This window comes from Lampetra planeri, chromosome 39 (genome assembly GCF_965212315.1).
Source record: "Lampetra planeri chromosome 39, kcLamPlan1.2.h2, whole genome shotgun sequence".
NCBI lineage: Eukaryota > Metazoa > Chordata > Hyperoartia > Petromyzontiformes > Petromyzontidae > Lampetra > Lampetra planeri.
Window position 1 is genome coordinate 7,419,346 of NC_136145.1, and position 20,692 is coordinate 7,440,037.

The 20,692-nt window shown below is 49.2% G+C and overlaps 2 protein-coding genes across 2 annotated transcripts in view; one reads left to right on the forward strand and one right to left on the reverse strand.

Moving 5' to 3' along the window:
• The first annotated feature begins 431 nt into the window (after positions 1-431).
• On the forward strand, positions 432-9,944 carry LOC144731570 (peroxisomal membrane protein 11B-like). Its single transcript, XM_078612717.1, has 5 exons — positions 432-585; positions 4,139-4,254; positions 5,326-5,473; positions 7,076-7,313; positions 7,920-9,944. Exons 1-5 carry the CDS (start codon positions 530-532, stop codon positions 8,130-8,132), a joined length of 771 nt encoding a protein of 256 aa, XP_078468843.1. The 5' UTR covers positions 432-529; the 3' UTR covers positions 8,133-9,944.
• A 527-nt stretch (positions 9,945-10,471) lies between these two features.
• LOC144731569 (RNA polymerase II elongation factor ELL2-like) overlaps positions 10,472-20,692 on the reverse strand; it is a 51,319-nt gene continuing 41,098 nt past the window's right edge. Inside the window, exons 8-12 of the mRNA XM_078612716.1 lie at positions 19,784-20,483; positions 16,184-16,250; positions 15,424-15,595; positions 14,990-15,034; positions 10,472-14,685 (exon numbers count right to left, since the gene is read on the reverse strand). Coding sequence (XP_078468842.1) covers positions 14,572-14,685; positions 14,990-15,034; positions 15,424-15,595; positions 16,184-16,250; positions 19,784-20,483 — 1,098 coding nt within the window. The 3' untranslated portion in view covers positions 10,472-14,571. The remainder of the gene's footprint in view (positions 14,686-14,989; positions 15,035-15,423; positions 15,596-16,183; positions 16,251-19,783; positions 20,484-20,692) is intronic.

Genomic DNA, 20,692 nt, shown 5'->3' on the forward strand with positions numbered 1-20,692 from the left:
TGAGAGAGTGAGTGAGAGGGTGAGTGAGTGAGAGGGTGAGTGAGTGAGAGGGTGAGTGAGTGAGAGAGGCTTGGTGAGTGAGGGTGAGTGAGGGTGAGGGTGAGTGAGAGGGTGAGTGAGAGGGTGAGTGAGTGAGAGGGTGAGTGAGTGAGAGGTTGAGTGAGTGAGAGGGTGAGTGAGTGAGAGAGGCTTGGTGAGTGAGTGAGGGTGAGTGAGGGTGAGTGAGGGTGAGTGAGTGAGAGGGTGAGTGAGTGAGAGGGTGAGTGAGTGAGAGGGTGAGTGAGTGAGATGGTGAGCGAGTGAGAGGGTGAGTGAGGGTGAGTGAGTGAGGGTTTTAAAGTCATTCAATCGTAATGCGCGAACACGAACAGAAGCGGTGGCAGACAGAAGCGATTCAGACAGAAACTGCTTCCTGCGCTGTTGGCCACCACGTCGCGGCAGACAGAAGCCGTGGCCTTTGCGCACTCGGCTCGCCACTCGTCGCGCGGTGCTGAGGCGACCACCTCCACCCCCTCCCCCCCAGGTCGCCATGGAGCCATTCGTGAAGTTCACGGCGCAGAGTCCGGCCAAGGAGAAGATCTATCGGTGGGTGGCGGGGCCGCGCCCTCGTTAGCCGAGCGGCGGAGGCTGCGGAGGCTGCGGGCAACGCTGAGGGAGCGAACGACAGCCGCGGCCTAGCTGTTTGTGAAGAAGCCTTCGCTTTAGAATCCGCACAGCGCATCGCGCGGTGGGGGCGTGGCGCGATGCGTTCCTGCGCCGCCATTGGCCGAAGCGGCCCGAGGGGGGTGGGGCTTGGGCGAGATTGACCAATCGCGTGCGCCGCGCTACCTGTCTGCGCGTATCCGCGTTAGGTTTTGTAAACGTCGAGTGAGCCCTCCTTTGCTAATTATTACAGCCATGCTCAGTCCACTGCTGGAAGAAGGTCGTCAACAGGCCGCGATGTTAGAAACAACTTGAGCCGCCCGCTCTCGTCGGGGGCGTGAGGACTCGGCGGGCCTCTCGCGAGGGCAGCGCTGATTATAATCACTCTCGCAATGAAGGACGTTTAATAAACAACAAAATAAATATTTTCCAAGTGACGCCTCCGATCACGCACTGACCAGCGCGGTGAAGTATGGTCAAAGTAAGCGCCACGCGACCCGTACGACGTGGGGTGGCTCCCATCCAAAGGGCCGCAACAACCCTCGAAGCGCCATCGTCACCCCTCACCTCGTTGGCCCAGGGACCGGGCTCTGATTGTGCAGCCTGGATAGAGTTTCGCTTCCCTTTCAACACCGCCTCCTGCTCTGAGATGTTGACTACCTCGCCTGGTACACAGGAGGTCGTAGGTTCAATCCCAGACACAGAGATGTTAACTACCTCGCCTGGTGCACAGGAGGTCGTGGGTTCAATCCCAGACACAGAGATGTTGACTACCTCGCCTGGTACACAGGAGGTCGTGGGTTCAATCCCATACATTGAGAGACGTTAACTACCTCACCTGGTACACAGGCGGTCGTGGGTTCAATCCCAGACACTGAGAGACGTTAACTACCTCACCTGGTACACAGGCGGTCGTGGGTTCAATCCCAGACACTGAGAGATGTTAACTACCTCGCCTGGTGCACAGGAGGTCGTGGGTTCAATCCCAGACACTGAGAGATGTTGACTACCTCACCTGGTGCACAGGAGGTCGTGGGTTCAATCCCAGACACAGAGATGTTGACTACCTCGCCTGGTGCACAGGAGGTCGTGGGTTCAATCCCAGACACTGAGAGATGTTGACTACCTCGCCTGGTGCACAGGAGGTCGTGGGTTCAATCCCAGACACTGAGATATGTTGACTACCTCGCCTGGTATACAGGAGGTCGTGGGTTCGATCCCAGACACTGAGAGATGTTAACTACCTCGCCTGGTGCACAGGAGGTCGTGGGTTCAATCCCAGACACTGAGAGATGTTGACTACCTCGCCTGGTACGCAGGAGGTCGTGAGTTCAATCCCGACCCTGACGCCTGCTGCTGTATATTTGGTATTTGGAGTCTGCGGTGTCTCTCTCCCTGTGGTGGCGTGGATTTTTCTCCGGGTCCTCTGGTTTTCCTTCCACGTTTAGAATCAACATCACGGCGTTTAGAGTATTTGGCTGCTATGCATTTCCACGTGATAATCCACTTCGTTGAGCTATCATTTGTGGCCAGGTCGCTTCTGAAAAAGAGCTACATAGCTCAGTGGGCCTTACCTGGTAACTTTTTTTGTTTATTTTTGTTTAATTTATGAAAATCTTGCACCTGACCTCTACCCCAGACTGAGTGACCTCCGCACGCGCCGCAGCACTGTCCCTTCTCTCCCTCTCTCCCTGTCACTGCCTTTCTCTCTCTGTCCCTCTCTCCCTGTCTCTGCCCCTCTCTCCCTGTATCTGCCGCACGCGTTGGGCCCCCACTGGGCATCATGCGGCGATGATTGCATTGAGTCTCACACTGACGATAATGTGCCTTGTATCTTGCTGTGAGAATCGATTATTCCGCATTGCTACTGCATGTGCTGCAGTAACGCGAGGGATGGTGATGGGGGGAGGGTGGGCGTCTTCATCTAGCAGTGGATAGACCATGGCTAAGAGTGATGCTGGTTTCTTGTATGCAATGAATTCACTTGGCACTTACAACTACATCCACCACGTGGTTATACATTACAAGAATTGCCTCGCAATTCGAAATGTTGACAATCGATTCCGTGGGTGGGGTGAATCTGTGAGTGTACATTAATCCTAGACCCCTCATCATGTCCTCTCCATTGGCTCCATCTTGTCTCTCCTTGTCCCACACTCTGTTACAGCGTCTCTCGGCACGGTCGAATTAACATGAGAATCTGCCTCCACATGTTTGTCCAAATTGCGTGATAGGTATCGCATCATGAGACTGACAAAGACATTCAGTCTGTGGCAAGGACAGCGATCCGTGAAAGCAGATACCGCAGAGCTACCTCTGAGAGGTTAACGAGTGACCTCTGGTCCATACAGTAGGGGGCGGCACTTACCCACCCACTGCTGCTGCACAGAGTGATGTTCCTCGTCTCAGTCAGGGGTGGGGAAACTTTTTTTCTGCCAAGGGCCATTTGGATATTTATATAACATCATTCGCTGGCCATACAAAATTATCAACTTAAAAATTAGTCCGTTATATTTGGTCAAACATTTAATTAACTCGCCCCTAATGTGATGGCTGTAACTGCTTCTCTTTGGCGAGGCGTGTGATGCTAGCCGGTATTGATGGTGTTGCTACTCGCAACTGCTTTTCCAGGTTTGCTCCTAGATTTATTGAATCTCGAGTCCCGCCTGCGGTTGCCTTGGCAGGGCCAGATTAAATGATTTTGCGGGCCTTATACGGCCCGCGGGTCGGACGTTCCCCACCCCTGGTCTATGTAAAGCCAAATTAAGTGCATTTAACGTTACATTTTTACGCGTGAGGGTCTGGCACCAGCTCCTCACGGATGGGGGTCGGGTAGGGGGGTGGGTGTAGACTTGTTGTGTGGGGGGGCGAGATGTTAACTACCTCGCCTGGTACACAGGAGGTCGTGGGTTCAATCCCGACCCTCACGCCTGCTGCTGAATATTTGGAGTCTGCGTCTCTCTCATCATCACGGTGGCTATGAGATGTTAACTACCTCGCCTGGTACACAGGAGGTCGTGGGTTCGATCCCGATCCCGACCCTGACGCCTGCTGTATATTTTGAGTTTGCATGTTCTCCCCGTGGTCGTGTGGATTTTTCTATGGGATTTTCCATCCACTTTTAGAAATATGTTTTTCGAGTATTTGGCTGCCATAAATGTCCACGTGATAAGCCACTTCGTTGAGCTATCATTTGTGGAGAGGCTGCTTCTGAAAAAGAGCTCTTTTGCTCAGTGAACCTTACATGATAAAAAATAATAATTTTGCATAATTTAGTTTAAATGCCGCTAAGGAGAGTGAACTATGGTGGGCCAAATGGGCCCATCCCAGCACCCCTCTGGAGCCGGCCAATGGCTAAACCCATCAGCTCACGACACTTGAGAAAACCCAGGTTAATTGCAGAAGGGAGGAAGGCGATTGCTGCTTCAGCTCCCATGCGACGAGAAGCTCCGTGGAGCCGCGGTGTTGAACGCGAGGATGGGCGACTGTCTTGCAGGACAGCGCAGTACACCTGCACGCTGCTCCACCACCTGGCGGGCACGGCTGGGCTCAGTGGCGACGTGGCAGCCCTCCTCAAGCAGCTGGAGACTCACCTGAGTATGGGCAGGAAGAGTGAGTCCATACACTCGCTTGTCCATTCACTCGCGTGGCAGCCGGGGTGTTTTTAAACGGTAACAATCCCATTAGGTTAATAACGAGATGACCTATGAACAAATCACCTGTATTGTTCCCAATCTCATGAGATGTTGGAGGTTAAGCAGCGTTGACCCAGGATAGTGATTGAACGAGTGACCACCATGCACAACACGTTGTTATCAACTGTGGGGCTATATGGGCAGCAGAGGTTTGTCTGGAAAAATCTATTTGTACAATGTTTTATTCTCCCCGCCATCATCCCACACTGACCAGGAAGTATGGTCCAATAATCCCCACGTCCCCACAGGGTGTGGGGGAGGCCCTCATCCAGCAGTGGATTGACAAAATATTCTTACTTGCAGAATAACAATATACAGAATGCGATGTACGTTTTGTTGAATATAAAACCAAAATATATGCAAGTGTTTCAATGGCGATGCATTACATTGTCTTTTTGAAGCTTCAAAAAAACAAAACACCCCGTGTTTATTTTTTTGTGTCACGTGTACACGAAGCAAGTGTTGACTTGATATTTCTATATCACTATAGATGGTGCGCATAAAAGTGACCCGGGCAAAAATTCATCCTTTTTCTGTAAAATCGTGTCTGATGCAGTGACGTGTAGATTACGACGTAGGAGATTGACACCTTAGTCTGGCTGCCTGAGACTCAGAATGAATAATACATGCTTCGTATCACAAGGGAGCCTACATTTGACCTTTTGATTTTCAGAAACAAAAAACAATCCCAATGCAGCCATAGCCATCCTGGTGCTGTGGAAGAGGAAACTGTGACAGTAACTGACGCACACGTTCCATTCGGCAATCTGCAGAGATACAAAGCCAGGGCCATTACACATTGACGTCCAATGTTGAGGGTCAATTCGCATTATGGAGTCAACAAGACATAAAGCCACTATACACTGCGACAACAAAAACCTCACAGAGCCACTACGCACTGCCAATACAAACACCGTACTACACACAGCCACTATATTGCAGAGTGGAGGTTATTTCTGAGAATAACAACGAGCCTCCCCCTCTGCAGTGCTACGGTTGGGTCAGTCGGCAGACTGCGTGGTTGCCGCCCGGAGGACCGTGCACTTGTCCGACCCCGTGCTGCGTCTGTGTCTGACGGTGGCACAGCTGAACCGTGGCCTCTACCTCGCCTGCGACAACTTGCTCTGGGCTGGAAAGTATGCAGCGGCGGCAGTGGCACCAACACACCATGCCAGTGGGCAGCCGACTCGCTGATCGTAGTGGCAGCACTCGCCAGGCGTGTGCTGGGTGTACCGGGTCAGCCTGTCATAGGCGTTCCCCCCCCCCCCCCCGTTGCTTTGGCCAACTCATGCCAAGCGATTGCACGAGCCTCACCGACGCGAACGGAGCTCCGTGTCGCCGTGTGACGCGGTCGCCCCTGGAAAATTATCGCCATCGAAGGCTAAACTTGGCACATTGGATCACGGTGTCTGTAACAGTACCTAAGATTTAATTTTTGGCGAGTTACATGGTGCGGTCACGATCGCATCTTGAATTCAATGCTGGTGTCAGACCTGACCTTGCTGTAATGGATCAACAAGCTGAAGACGTTCAGCACCGGTGGTGTGTGCTTACATGCACACACCAGTAGGAGCAGGCACGTGTTTAGATTCCACTTCTGGCGCTCCTCCTGTGCCTCACAGACGGCTTCTCAAGCGTTGCGAGTTGTTGGTCTAAGCCCAGTTACCAATGACCGAGTAAAAAAACGCGTCATCTTGCGTTCGGTTGTCTCCTTAATATGGATAATTTCAGCTGTGAGACATAAAACATCAATTTGACCACACGCCCAATTAGTTATCTTATTATTTATGTTTGTATGTTAAACGTGTTTGAGTGACCTGAAACATGAACGTTTTCTGCGAACCAATAAATGGCACGTGTCACCAACGTCGTAGCGTCTCAGTGGCAGGGCAGATGGGAAGTGTCTCTCCCTCCCCACTGTGACATTACTTCAGTGAGCTGTTCTCGTCACATAGAGGGCGGCACTGCTGTGTGAGCTCCGATAAGTTACTTCCATCGCTTGACGTGACACCGACAGCACAAACGGAATAAAACTTGAGTAAACAGAAACAAACTTGATAATTGGTTTTTTACCGTTTTATCTGGCAACAAAACTGACACTTTTTTTTGTGCCTTTTGGCATCATCTGGTCCAACACCATGTGAGACTAGGCTCTAATAAAAGCTGTCTCGGGTGTGGACCAATCAATTTCAAGGACAGTGCATACATTATCAGAGTTATGTTTTTTGTTTGCATTCCGACTGCAGGTATTGTGGTCAATGCAAACATGACTCCTTGTAAAAAAAAAGGTGTCAGTTTTGTTGCCAGATAAAAGGGTAAAAAAACAATTATCATATTTTGCTACTGGCAATTGAGGTTCCGATGGAGAAACAAACTTATCATTATCTTGTTTTCCCTTCTACGTGACTTTACCGAAAGAACCAAGAATATGAATCCCTGCAGTCACGAAAGCTTTAAATCAAATTTAAACTTATCACAAGTTAGGAAAAGTCTGTATCCACGTGGATTAAGTTACGCCGTCCAACATGCCCTTGTGTTTGAAAGTATTTTATGATCACTGTGGACCCCGGTGCACAGCACATCGCAAATAATCCCTTCCACTCTCATTTCTGTCTTCTCTTCCATTCCAGTAAAGACAGAGCTGATGCATTGAAGGCTTGCTGCCCGTAGTTTAAAAACGTTTCCTACGGGAAGCACGTTAACCCGCGTTGGCGCGTGTGCACGCGCGCTTGCATCAGGTTGGGGCTGATCGCGAAGCTTGACTCGGACAAGTGGAGCAAGCGGGCGTTCCGCTTCTACCTGCTGGTGCTGCTCATGGGCCTGGCGCGCGACGCCTACGAGGTGGCGCTGCTGGTGGACAGGGAGGCACGAGCGCGGGGGAAGCGAGGGGGCCGGTCCGGCGGCGCCGTGGCCGAGTGGGCCAACGGAGAGGAGTACTCCCAGGGGAGCGGGGACCCGGCGCGGCTTGGCACGCGGGTATGTGGGTACACGGGCACGCGGGTACACCGGCACGCGGGTACGCGGGTACACGGGCACGCGGGTACGCGGGTACACGGGCACGCGGGTACGTGGGTACACGGGTACGTGGGTACACGGGTACACGGGTACGTGGGTACACGGGTACGTGGGTACACGGGTACGCGGGTACGTGGGTACGCGGGCACACGGGCACACGCACTGTCTTCACGTCCACCGTTGCAGACACGCGCACACGCTTGTCCGGCCTATGCTAATTCTAGAAATTGTATTCATCATCGTTACGGCGACTCGGTTTAAAAGGTTATACTGGGTATGGCTGTGGATGCCGATTCATCTTAGGAAAACATGAAATAGATTTGTTTGTATATTATAGAAACCTGAGGTGCTTAGCGGGCTATGCTATGAATTCGGTGACCCATTGTTTCTCGGATATGGCTGATATCAATGGTATTAGAATCGGCCCTTCTCCGACCAACCCTCAGTGAAATTTGCTCCGAAAACCCCCCCCCCCCATGACTGACACAGCATAGTGAGGCCGTACGTATATTTACGTACGAGTTTTGGCAAGACTGTAACACCATCGATTTTTTGCTGCGCGTGCAGGTGCGTGGGTACTGCGCGCTGACGTGCCACGTCATGCGGACGAACCACGCGGTGCTGCTGGACCTGGTGAAGAACCTGTGCGACGTCGTCATCCCGCTGGACCGCCTGGGTCTGCGTCAATCGTCGCCCGGCGTCGTGGGCCTGTGCGGGGTGATCTCCTCCGTGCTTGGAATCCTCCAGATCACGCACCCCTGGCTCAAGCTCAAGCCCTGAGCCCGTCGGCTACGCCACCCCGGGGGAAGCTCGTACACGCCTCTTTTTTTTTCATTGCACATCAGAGCCGCGTCAGCTTGTTTTTTCCACCGCAGAAGTTGAGCCGTGCCAACAAGGTAACACGCTGTGAATGCAGGCGCACGTCGAAAACGCAGTGATGCTTTGTCCTCGGGTGTATTGAGCGAAGTCGCATTCGATGAATGCGTCATTAGCACCACCCCTGGCAGGAGTTGGTCTCCAGCCAGATACAGGATCCCGTTTGAGGCCAGCGTATCACGGTTTGGGTTCCGTTCAACGTGGCAAATATCCAGTGGAGAACCACTTTGTGGCACCGCCCAGAGCCCTGCTCCGGCTCCTAATGTGCCAATGGATAAGGGGGGGGGGTACTCTACCAAAAACAATACTGTGTAACACCATCGATTCTTTGCTGCTCCGATTGTGAGAATTTATTTCCAAGGGAGGGAAAAAAACCAACGGGTTTTGTTAATTTCGCTTTCATGATTTTGGTGGCATCGAATGTGTTCAATGACAAATTTGGCGCGCGCAAGTTTGGTGTTTTAAAAGCGCGCGGCAATTCCCTGGCGCCGAATTTTACTTTGGCCTGCGGTCGAGATTGACGGTATAGGGGACGTCGACTGTAAAGACAAACCAATGAAATTGCCCAATGCGTGGAGCCCTTCAATCCGTCAGTAGATTGATCATGGATGGTGACGACTCGTCTCACATTTAGTGACCATATAGATAACATTTTAAAAAGTTGCACTTACGAAAATTAACAGACAATCGTGACAAACTCCGTAGCTGCCCACGAAGTTATATTTGGGAGTTTTTGTTCGTTATAAAGAACGATTAATACAAGTAGGAACAGTTCCACACTGCCCACCATGGATTATTTGTCTGTCGTGCACAGCCATGCCCTCGATTTGTATTTCATAGGGCGCTTCGGGTGGGCTCAGCACCACGTGATGCTCAGCACCACGTGACGCGTCGCCCCACGCAGCTTGCGCCACGTGACACGGATTGCACGAATGCGCTGTCCAACCAAGTTCCTACCTGCCCACCCCGAAGGAACGTGTTGACTGCATACTTCACACTTGCTAACATCACGTTTAGGCGTTCCGAATGGAACTCCACCTACGAATGGTTGACAAACTACACACGACGCTTGCAGCAACAGTTTGTGACTTGACAAGAAGCACTAATGGACAGTTAAGCCATTTCCGTATATCCTTTTCGTAATTTGAACCGAGTGCATTTCGCAAAGGAACATTCATTTTGCTTTGTGTATTAATGCAAAATTGCTTTCTCTACAACTGTAGTGCGTTTATTTGCGTGGGTAAGTGCTGTTCGACTTGCTTGGATGCGATGAACCCGAAACGGTTGGAAAATTACAAGCAACACTTTGGATAACATTTTGCAGCGGTTTAATTTGCAACGTCATCAATGTAAATAACTTTTGATAAACACATGTACAATTGAACAGCTTAAATGCACGTTTTGTATATAAGAATGCAACCCCTGTCAACACGATGTGAAGAACGAGCTCACTGAAATTTGGGGTGAAAATGTAAAATTGTCAATTTCAGACCCTTTATATAACACGGAACTAAAGATTATTCTGACACATTTGAATGTTTGGTGTAAATTGAATTGAAAGCACGTTTAGTAACTACATTTGGAGCAGTACATTGGATGTTGGGGTTCTTGAATGCTCGTGGCTTTTGATAAAATTAAACATCGAGTTGTAATGCCTAATCTTACGAGAACAATAATCCTGTTCAAAATTGAATGGATTAAAAAATATATATCTTATTACCTTCTCAATTTAAATTGTGATTGTGGATATTCAGTTACGTATTTATGAAAGCGACGTTTGGAGCTGTTCTGCACTGGTCATAACCAAGCTATACACTTGTAAAACAGTTGTACGTCTGGTCAAGACCAAAATCATTGACTACTAAAATGGTCAGTGACCCCCACCTTACAACCATGGTGCATGATGGCCGTCTCTCAATGGCCGTGTCTCTCAGTGGACTCACAATGGCCATGTCTCTCTCAGTGGGTTCATGTTAGCATGACCGACATTGGTATGGGCAGACTGACAGGGCTGTTGGACATTTTAAGTGGTGTGTTTTCGCTAGGACACTTGTGTTGCGCCCAAAACGTCGTGATTTATTTTATTTAAATTTTTCACCGACGTGACTTTACCGAAAAAACCAAAGAGTATAAATCCTTGCAGTCACGAAAACTTCAAATCTAGAATCATTTTTTTTCATTACAAAGGAAAACGACGAAGAGAATGTCGTGTTGACAGAGTAAGACCACGAAGTCCTTGGGCATGCTGTCCCAAAATAGTTTTTATTTGGGCAGAGATTGCAAAGACATCACCGTTCTCAAAACGCCGGACAAATCAACAGCAAGTACACACAGCACATCCTGCCCTAAATGCCGGCCAGAAAAAAAAACAGTGCGTTTCTACGTAGATGAGAATATAAACGCCATGAGCAGGCACAGAATACTGGTATGACTGACCGCACCATCGCCTGCACATGGAGATGCAATCAAACTGGATTTGTTCTGGTTGGAAATTGGCACCAGAAGTATGTGGCATGAATGCAGTTCTGAAAAGACCGATCCATCTGCATGCTTATTCTTGGAACAGTGGCTGCAGGGCAAGCCAGCTTTAATATTCGTGTCACTGCAGCCGGAGCCAATCCAAGCGCCGCATTTAGGCGAGTACACCAGTTCTCAAAATATGAATTTCTACCGTTGCACAGGCGATTAAATTTTATATTGTACAGCAATTCAAAATGACCAACGCAGTCGAGTTTTTAAAAACAAACAGAAAATAAACCTTTTGAAAACCCCAGGCTTCTCTTGCACCGAGAACATCTGGTAAACTGTCCCCTCAATTCTACATTGACGGAGCGTGGAAAAACAGCACGAATTTTGATGTTAAGTTTGCATGGAAGCCACGAGAGCCGTGATGGCGCAGCACATGGCAACGCTGCGAAAATGCACAAACTATCATTTCCCAGATTATCACGACGGCAAAAAAAACGAGTACCATTCACGTGCTCTTACGCGAGGGTCGTTTCATTTTAAACAATAGGGCAGGTCACACTACACAAAACTTGCAGGTTTTGTTTAGCAAAGCCGTTAAAGTATTTTGTTTGCTCCTGCAACCAAACACGTACTTTGTTTTAAGTTAAAGGCAAGCACGTGTGTCCCCCGTGCTCGCCCTCACAGCATTCTCTCGCTCATCCATCCATCCCTTCAGCACACAACCACTCTCTCAACATTTCCAATTTCCAGGGCTGAATTTTGGCCAAGGTTGCTTCAGTCCTGGGGCAGGCCAGCCCAGGTGCCACTTTTCACTTCCATGTGAGTGACGAAAACAAAATGGAATTCAGGCTCCACCGCATGCCACATGAGACGTTGCATGCCCTGGCAGTCTTATAACGACTTCAGCTTTGCACAGAAAGTGTACGCACCATAGCAGCATTCAATACTGAATTATAAATGGACTACCAGTAAACGCACTCTAATCATCCTATGCATGTTTAGTGGCTGGTCATCAAAACTCATTCAAAAGCCCACTGTAATCATGTTATCAACATCTTAAGATTAACTTGCGCATATTAACTACACGTTAAATGCTTAGCAGTACAGGATTCGGCTTGGAAATGCAATTAAGTAATAAAGTACATTATTCTCTCTTTCAACAGAGAGGGAAAGTAGGCAGCTGTTTTTTCCCCATCCGAAAAACTAGCGTAACTATATATTATTTTGTGCACTCGGCAACTCCCGGTAGAGAAGAAGATACAGCGAAGCGAATTCCTTTATTTTGCTTTTTGCACTTTTAAGACACATGCAGTGGATTGATAAGGATTGAAATGGACGCTTTATTTTTGTCAATCCGTTTCGTTTGTCACCATAAATATGCTGAGAATTGGGTCGTAAATAATTATCATTAAGTTAATCCAGATGTTTAGACCTTGTGCGCGTATCGTGTCAAATGTGCACCGATGCAAAAAGCAAAACTAGTTGAAAAGCATCATTTAGATGTGGTCTTTGTGAAGATCATAGGCTAGTCTTTCCCCTCCCCTCCCGCCCCCCCCCCCCCCCAGTTTTAAATTCCCTGGATTTTCCAGTGAACATCAAAACAAAACTATTAAATTACAGAAAACATTCTCAAGAGTAAGCCCACGCATTTAGTGAGTCTTCCTCGGCGGCATGACGTCCCCGTTAAACATCCCAATTCTGTAGTTCTGATCCACAAGCACCACCAGCTTTGTCCACAACAGAACGTGAAGTGTCGGGTCGTGTTCACGAGTAAGGGAATATAATACAATGTACAACACTAAATCCAAACATTTAGCGGCAGCTGAGATTCCCCCACCGGCGCAAAAGAAAGCATCGCATTAAACCAGTTGTATCCAACTTTGTCTCCTTTGTCTAAAATAGCTTGCATTTAAAAGTAACTTTAAGGAAAAGTTTGCCACTGGGTAAGAGGTAAACTTTTACCCCAAAGCCCCAATTACAGCCATACTGCCCATATCGCCCACGCACCACGCAGTGCATCTATTTACACCACAAGTAGTAAGACGTTTCGGGGAAAAGAAATTAACTCCTCCGCACAGTTAAATGGTTCTCCCTGACATGAGGCATCATAAAAGCATGCATGTTCGTTGTGTTGCACGGGTTTGAGTCAGGGGGGTAAATTAATATAAAGTGCTGTTGTTCTGAAAGATGGCGACGTTGTGTAAGGAGTAGAGCATCTTCACAATAACGTGGTAACCTATGCAGGTCAGCGTGTGTGTGTGTATATCACTGTGGCAAGTGTGTAATTCCTGCGGCAGTTAATGACCAAGACTGGTAAAGACGCAATGTAACGCAGATTAACAGAAACAAGCAGGAGAGTAATACACTTAAGACACCTTTTTGCAGCAGCCTTGCACACAGCTGTGTAATGAATGAGCAGAGAGGCAGTCAAGGCAATTTTGTAGCCGCGATAATTGTTAACACCACGCTACATATCGGGCGCCACGGTGGTGAGATGTTAACTACCTCGCCTAATATACAGGAAGTCGTGGGTTCGATCCCAACCACTGAAGCCTACACATTTGGAGTTTGCATGTTCTCCCCATGGTTGTGTGGATTTTCCTCCTAGTTCTTCCCTCCGCATTTAGAATCAACGTGCGTTTAGAGTGTATTTGGCTGCTGTAAATTTCCGCGTGATAAGCCACTTTGTTGAGCTCAAATTTGTGGCCAGGTCGCTTCTGAAAAGAGCTATGTAGCTCTGTGGGCCTTACCTGATAAAACAAAATATACATGTCACCGCGTGTGCCAGTGACACCTAGAGGATAAGAAGCGAAGTTGAATTATATGAGTGACCTCACCTAACACGGGCGGGGGGGGGGAGTAGGGGTGTGCATGAGCCTCTCCCTATTTCACAGACAAAAAAGGATTATACCCAAAGAAGGATTTGGCTCGAAGCCACTGCTTATGTGTGTACCACCGTGTGTGTGGAAGCGTACAACTTGTACTATACTGGTCATTATTTCTAAAAATACACTTAAAAAAGGTTTGTTAGGAGCCATGGGAAAGGGCAATTCGTGCCTTGGCATAGGGGAGGGCAAACAGATCAAAAGACTCACGACTCCACACCTGAACCCCCGTGAGCTCAATGGAGCTTCTCGGTTAAACCCCCCAAATAACTAAGAGAGCCCTTGAAAAGCGCCTAATATTAAATAACCGAACCGAGAAAGGAAAACGCCTACGCCACAACAGCCGATATAATTGTTTTTTTACAAAGGGCCAACACCCTACACATATGCCACAGTCCATGAAACAAAAGCCCCCTGTACTGCACCCAGTTCTAGTGCACGAAATTATTTTGGCAGCAATGCACGGTGATGGTCCAGAGTGAAACCCGTGCAGCCCCAGGCTGCGTAACGCCACTGCGCAGGAAATCAAGCGCCGTGAAGCCACAGGCCATTCAGGGGGCCACTTCTAGACGCAAGGGAAATCGGCACCACGCTAACCCTCTTTTTTCTTAGTCAAGCAATCCAAGACCTTATGCCAATTACACCATGAAACGCATCAACTTGGGCTGCCGAAGGGAAAACAACGACCATGGTCAAGGAATATAAATTGAAACTTGGCCACGCTGCCTTACACGTACCATCTGCCAATGCCCGCTATGAAATGTTTTTTTTTGCAGTTGCTTTTATTTAGTTTTTTGTATGGCTTCCTCGTAGCTTGGCTGAAGTGAGCCTCACCCGGTTGACCCTCCGCCTCAAAGAGATGCCTGACGTTGAGAAGCTCGCAGAAGCTGGTCGACAACATTTGGGATCGCCGAAATGCAAAACGGCGTTGTCACGACGTGGGGGGGGGGGGGGGGTGGGGGGGAAATGCTACGGAGTTTGAAGCGGTGCTACCAGACGGTCACGCTGGTCTGATCGTACTCCATGATGAGGTGCTTGATGTGCGACAGCTTGTGGTGCAGATACTGGCAGCGGTGTTTCTGTTCACGGAAATTTGGGTTGATCTGGAGTTGAAAGGAAGGAAGGGGGGTGGGGGGGGGTTCAAACAACTGCTAACATGAGCTCGAAGTCAAGCCAATGCTGTGATGCAAGATCAAATTACGAAACATAATATATTTTAAGTGATTACATTTTGATGAGCGCGGCAGTGTGGTCATGCTTAGTGCATCACAAGGCTGTTATCTAAGCAAGCAAAGCATGTGCAATCTATTACAGCAGCAATTTATATCTACACGGAGCAGCAGCAGGCACCTTCAAATATTAATCTAACAACTTGAATTAATGACTCTCGTACCCCGATATGCTTACCTTTTTTATCTGCTTGTATTCTTTCAAAACTTGGTCCTGAACACTCTGCAAAATAAAACGAAAAGCGTTATGGCAAGATGTTTATTCAACGGCATAACCAGACTTAGGTTGACCGCTGGGGTGCACGCAGCTGGATCCGCAAGCCTGGCTTCAACAGCGTTCTACTAGATATGTACTACAAACATCGAAGAAAGGCCCTTCCAATGTTTAGGCGAAAGGAAAGGAAAACCCTCCCAACATCAAAAAGCAAAACAAAATCAGCTTCACAACACAGCTTATATCCGTTTACCGCATCACAGCCCGCATGAAGGCGCATCAAAGTGCACATTTTATTGCTGCGCCCCCGACTTATTTACAGCGGCTATTTTGGTCTAGACGTGCACGCGCGGGAGCGAGGTGCGTGTGTGTGAGTGCGTGGCCACGCGCGCTCCGACCTTGTACTCCTCCGTGCTGGGCTGCAGCTTGCGCAGCTTCGCGTCGAGTTGCACAAAGTGCTTCGTGACATTCTCGATGCGAGCGTGCAGCTCCCGGTACTCCTCGTACTCCGCGTTGAAGTCGTTCTTGTAACTCTGACGCTGCTCTGGGGACGCGATGGGTTTGTAGTTTCTGTCGGGTGGCAAGGGTTCGGGGGGGGGGGGGTTGGCAATCATGGGATTTGGGTGTCATGATACACCCCCGAAGGCTCGTGTTGTACACAGCTGTGTGGATTTTTGTTTGTGGCTGTGGTTTGACTTTTAATGTGTTTTAGCGAAACGATGTCTGTTTTGACGAGAAAAGATTTCAAGGTTCTAGATCGGCAGTGTTTAAAATTATCATGTTAAGTTCAACCCACAAGTAAAGATTGTCATCTCAACGGACTCTTATCTGGTTACAAAGTTTACGTACTGTATACATAAATTCCAACGCATTAGTCAGTACGTTTCTACTGTAAAAATGACAACTAACATTTTCAGATGGAAACCTTGGACTTTAGCAGTAAACAAGTGCAAAAGTTCATGTCAACACTTCCTATAAAACAAACAAAACATGACTTTTTACAACCGGGAATTACTATGGACCATTGCAGGACAGTGCTCGGTGCACATTTCATAAGGGGGAGGTGGATTTCGTTACTTGGTACACAAACTCTGACACGTGAAGTTGGTGTCGCGCTCACAGGGGCAGACCCTGACGCGTACAACGTGCGAGACTCACATCACGTAGTCGGGGACATCTGCCGCTGAAGTTGTGACATTCAGAGTCATGTCAGCCTCGGTGTCCCCTGGGAAAAAAAACACAAAATACAACGTTAAAAACAATACGCACGCAAGTACTTCGCAAACCCAAACGTTTTATGCGACCAGGGCTAATGGGTAGAATGAAAATTACCTGAAGAGGCGATTTCATTAGGCGCTCACTTAAAGACTCGAGACATTTTAAGTGCCAGCGACAAATAAGTGAGTGCGTATTACCTCCATCAGGTCTGCACCTAAGTTCCAATAATTTGTTTCCGGTCATGTTGTTTTCAATCCTGGGCACGATTCAATTTTCCAAGCAGACACCCGAAATTTACAACACGAAATAAACAGCGATGCTCCATAACTTTATTGTCCCCCCCCCCCAACCCGTTAATAGGACTGCCATCAAAATAATTGCTCCACAATTAATGTTGGATGCGCGGTTTGCAAATGCCGCCGTGGAAACAACAATCCTCTAGGCAAGTGCACCGTGTGACATCGTGTCAAACTAATCATCTAGAACTAAGGGCATTCACAGAATGAAAGTGTTCACATAATGGCAGGCCAATTACACGGAGCGACGAACACATTTGTCGGTGCCGAAAATCAGGCCGACGGAACGGTCCGTCCACCGCGCGTTGTCCCCGATTCTACAGCGACTGCCAATCAGCTGCAAGGCAACGCCAGAGGGCAATATTGTGCCACCATTCATTACACTCGCCTGTTCACCATTGCAGCCCACTTACCAAGTGGGTTGTCTCTTGGATCCGTACAAACAAAAATATCCCAGGAACAGAAACATAATTCAGTGTAGTGAAATACGAGCACACATTTTGTGTGGATCGCTAATTTCAGCTGTGCAGAGTTTTACTGAATATTTTTGAAATACATTTAAAAAAAAATCTTATTACGTACGAGGCTGAGTGGACGAATCATAAATACAAGCCCCGAGTAATTCAATCCATTCTCAACGTGCATACGCCTAATATCAAATAAAATATAGGAATGACACTTGCAAAACTGCCAACCTGTCAGCTGTGAAATTAATAACAAACGAGGTCATCCCTAACAACAAGCAGTGAAGCAAGGCTTGGGTACTGTTACGCCCTCATGTATCGAAAGCCAACGGTGACTTAACCGGTGACTTAACCGTTTCGACGCTATAGTTGAGAAACTGCGCCGATGTTAATGACAGGAAGTAGTTCCAAACGTGGGCCAAGAAGGGTTTACACTCTCTGAATCGACGCCCCACAGCAGAGCGCTACTACTAAATGCCGCCTACACGGCGCCTTGGCGGGGCGCCCACAGTGGGCAGCATCCCAGTGACTAATGCGATACAGCTGCTTTGTAGCTGCCATCCTCGCTTGAAAACTGATTAGCCTCGCAGAGGCCAATGTTCAATCTGTGCAGCGCACTCGTAGAGCAGAATGGCAAAGGCTGCACAACAAATAAAACGGCTTTGTTCCGACGTGAAGCCCAATTTTGAACAGGCGGTTGCCAACGCACTCCAAATCTGTATCTACATCCTGTGCTGGAAACCCAGGAACTAACATACTTTAATAAATAATTTACTTAATGCCAGGCAGGTCTCTCCCTGCCCGCACCACGTGGCACATCGTCCCTTGCAGACGAGTCTATCCGAGGGCTCTACAAAAACGGGATGCGCCATCTCCGCCTTCGGTGAGAACAAATTCGAGAAAGGTCTAATCTGACCAACATCACCAAATGATAATTAACAATAAAACTTAACATCTTCTTGGTTCTTTCGGTAAAGTCACGTAGAAGGGAAGTAATAAAATAATAAAAATAAAACATAATAAAATAATTCTCACGACGTTTCGGCCACAACGCAAGCAGCCGTCCTCAGGTGAAGAATGAAACACCACCAAGGCCGAAACGTCGTGAGAATTATTTTATGTTTTATTTTTATTATTTTATTACTTCCCTTCTACGTAACTTTACCGAAAGAACCAAGAAGATGAATCCCTGCAGTCACGAAAGCTTTAAATCAAAACTTAACAATTCAACCCAATTTTTTATATGCATTCCTCCTTTCTTTTCCTGGAAACGTTTTGTGTGGGGAAGAGGGGCGGGACCGGACTGTGTTGGTGACTGCCTATACAGACTGGGCTGAACGCAAGTACAACGGCACTGCTTATTCACAGGGCGGTGTGCCGACAATCCAAATCCGAACTTATGAACCTGTAACGGAGACTTTTTCAGGCGGAGGGAAAACGTTTCTCCCCTCCCTGCCTGGGAAATGTGTCAGGTCTACCGTGACGCCGCCGCCTAGAGACAGCCCTCCCTAACCGGCCTTCCTGGGACAGCAGCAGCATGTCCAGCCGAGAATGCCGTGTCAATGGTGCGGGGGAGAACGCCACACGGCCACTCTGCAGATCTCGGCCAGATAAACTGCAGCCCTTCCGAGCTCACAAGGCCGCCACTGCCCCGGTCGAGTGGCGATGACACCGGCCCACCGGACCCTTGCCGTATATGCCTCTTGAATGCACTCCGGCACCCTCTGCATAGAGGCTGGTTGCCGCCTTCTTGTGCTGACCGTACAACACACAAAGAGCGGCTCTGACCGAACCCAACCCGTGCAGCCTGCCCCCCCCCCCGCCACGTGCCAGCGACAAGGCCCAGCGCAGAAAACAGCAAGTACAATATCCTGGTTGACGTGAAGCTCTGCCAAGGCCTTGGGAACAAACTCTGGGGATGTTCTCAACGACTGCTCTTTCCCTTGATATTAATTTAAAGGGAGGGTTATAGCCATCAAAGCTTGTAGCTGGCTAACCCTTCTTGCCTAGGTTATGGCCATCATGAACACTGTCTTAAGAGTCTAAAGATGTTCCAGGCAGATAGCGGAAGGCTCAAAACAAGTTTACAGATGAAGGTTCCAGTGGCTCCTACCCTTTCTAAGTCAGTAAATAATCACTGCCTTTTTTTATCCTGCCCCTTGTTCGAGGTTTCCTCTCCGGAACCAACTCCATTCAACAGGAATCTTAAAAAAGATGACCAAGTGTTCAACAATGACATGAAAACACGGCCACTCCCGGAGTCATTAATCAACATTTGATAAACTTAAGGGTGTGCTCATATGTTGGCCAATAAATAAAGTGCAGTATTACCACGTGGCTGCCAACTGAAAAGTCAAAAAGGTCAATCTCGCTTCTGCACCGGTGCTGGGCTCCCACCGGACACGTTTTCTTGGGGAGCTACTTGGGCTGCATCCACCCATCCGGTGTAAAAAGCGCCAACAATGAAGCTACGCCCAGCACATTCCAGTTCTCTACCAGAGTCTATGGGTCTCCATGCTAGTCTAGGCGCGATGCGTGGCGATAATGCACCAGAGCCGGGCACCCATGAAGACGCCAGCTCTCCTGGGAAGCCGCACGGGCTGTCTGCACCCGTCTGCCGCGGTACACGCCGATGATGACGCCGCCACCGCCAGCGCGTTCTATTTACTCGATGAATCCATGCGAAGCACCCGAGGAGACGGGAGAGAAGCCGACGCGGGCTTTAACTACCTCGTTGATCCAGAGCCGCGGGACGCCACCGAGGGAGCGAGATCGCGTACCTTCGTTCACTTTGGGATTGAGGTCCATCTCCTCCTTGATGTTCTCGATGTCCTCGCGCGCCTCCGCGAGACTCCGTGCATCCTCATCTTTCCTCCTCTCCCGGTCTCGGTTTTTCTTGGCTTTCTTTCTACTCCTCGCGCCGGCGTCGGAGGCCCGCTCGGCCAAGTTCGAGGCTCCCTCCCGCGTGGCGCTGCTGTCATTCGCAAGCGTTCGCTCGGCTTGGCACTTGCTCTCCTTGTCCGCGACGCAAACGTCATCTGTCCTGAGGCCGGTGGCCGTCCTGTGCTCTGTCGCTCTGGCGGCAAGCGGCTCGGCATCGCCGCCCGGCGAGGACGACGTCTTGGCGACGGAGCTGGAGCTCACCTGGCTCGACTCCTCCGCCGGAGCTTTGGAGACGTTCTGCACGCCGGCCGCGGCACCTTCGTCCGAGCTGCTCACAAGCGTGAAGTTGGTGTCGCAGCGGCGCTTGGCCGAGTCGGCAGCGGCGCCGCCGTCCGAGCTGGGCCTGGCCGTCGTGTACGCGTTGCCGGTGGTTGGGATCGGGCGGTGGGGCTTGGGGACCGCCGCCCGCGGACCCACGGATTTGTTGTTTGCGTGACCGTTGAATGTGGGCGGCACGCGGCTCGTCAGATGCGAGACACGCTGCTTCTTGCTCGCCTTTGGGTCCACAAATTCTGCCGGAAGCGTTCGCTTTTGCTGCTGTGAGAAGAAATAACATTGTAAACACCTGGACGTTAATTATTTACGTTGTAAAAATGAGTTCTGGTCACATGTACGTGTGCCAAGGCTGTGTGGTGCCGCCAATGCACAGATGCAGCCGATGCAAACATAAAAGAAAAATGTTGGCATCAACGTAAAAAAAATCGCTGGGATTGAACACAAACTCAATGCTGAGTAACATCTTGCGA

Bases quoted from the DNA above. Each gene is read 5' to 3' on its own strand.
- LOC144731570 (XM_078612717.1), top strand. From the start codon at position 530: ATGGAGCCATTCGTGAAGTTCACGGCGCAGAGTCCGGCCAAGGAGAAG. The intron at 4,255-5,325 runs GTGAGTCCATAC...CCCCCTCTGCAG, and splicing joins CCTGAGTATGGGCAGGAAGA to TGCTACGGTTGGGTCAGTCG. The intron at 5,474-7,075 runs GTATGCAGCGGC...CGCTTGCATCAG, and splicing joins AACTTGCTCTGGGCTGGAAA to GTTGGGGCTGATCGCGAAGC.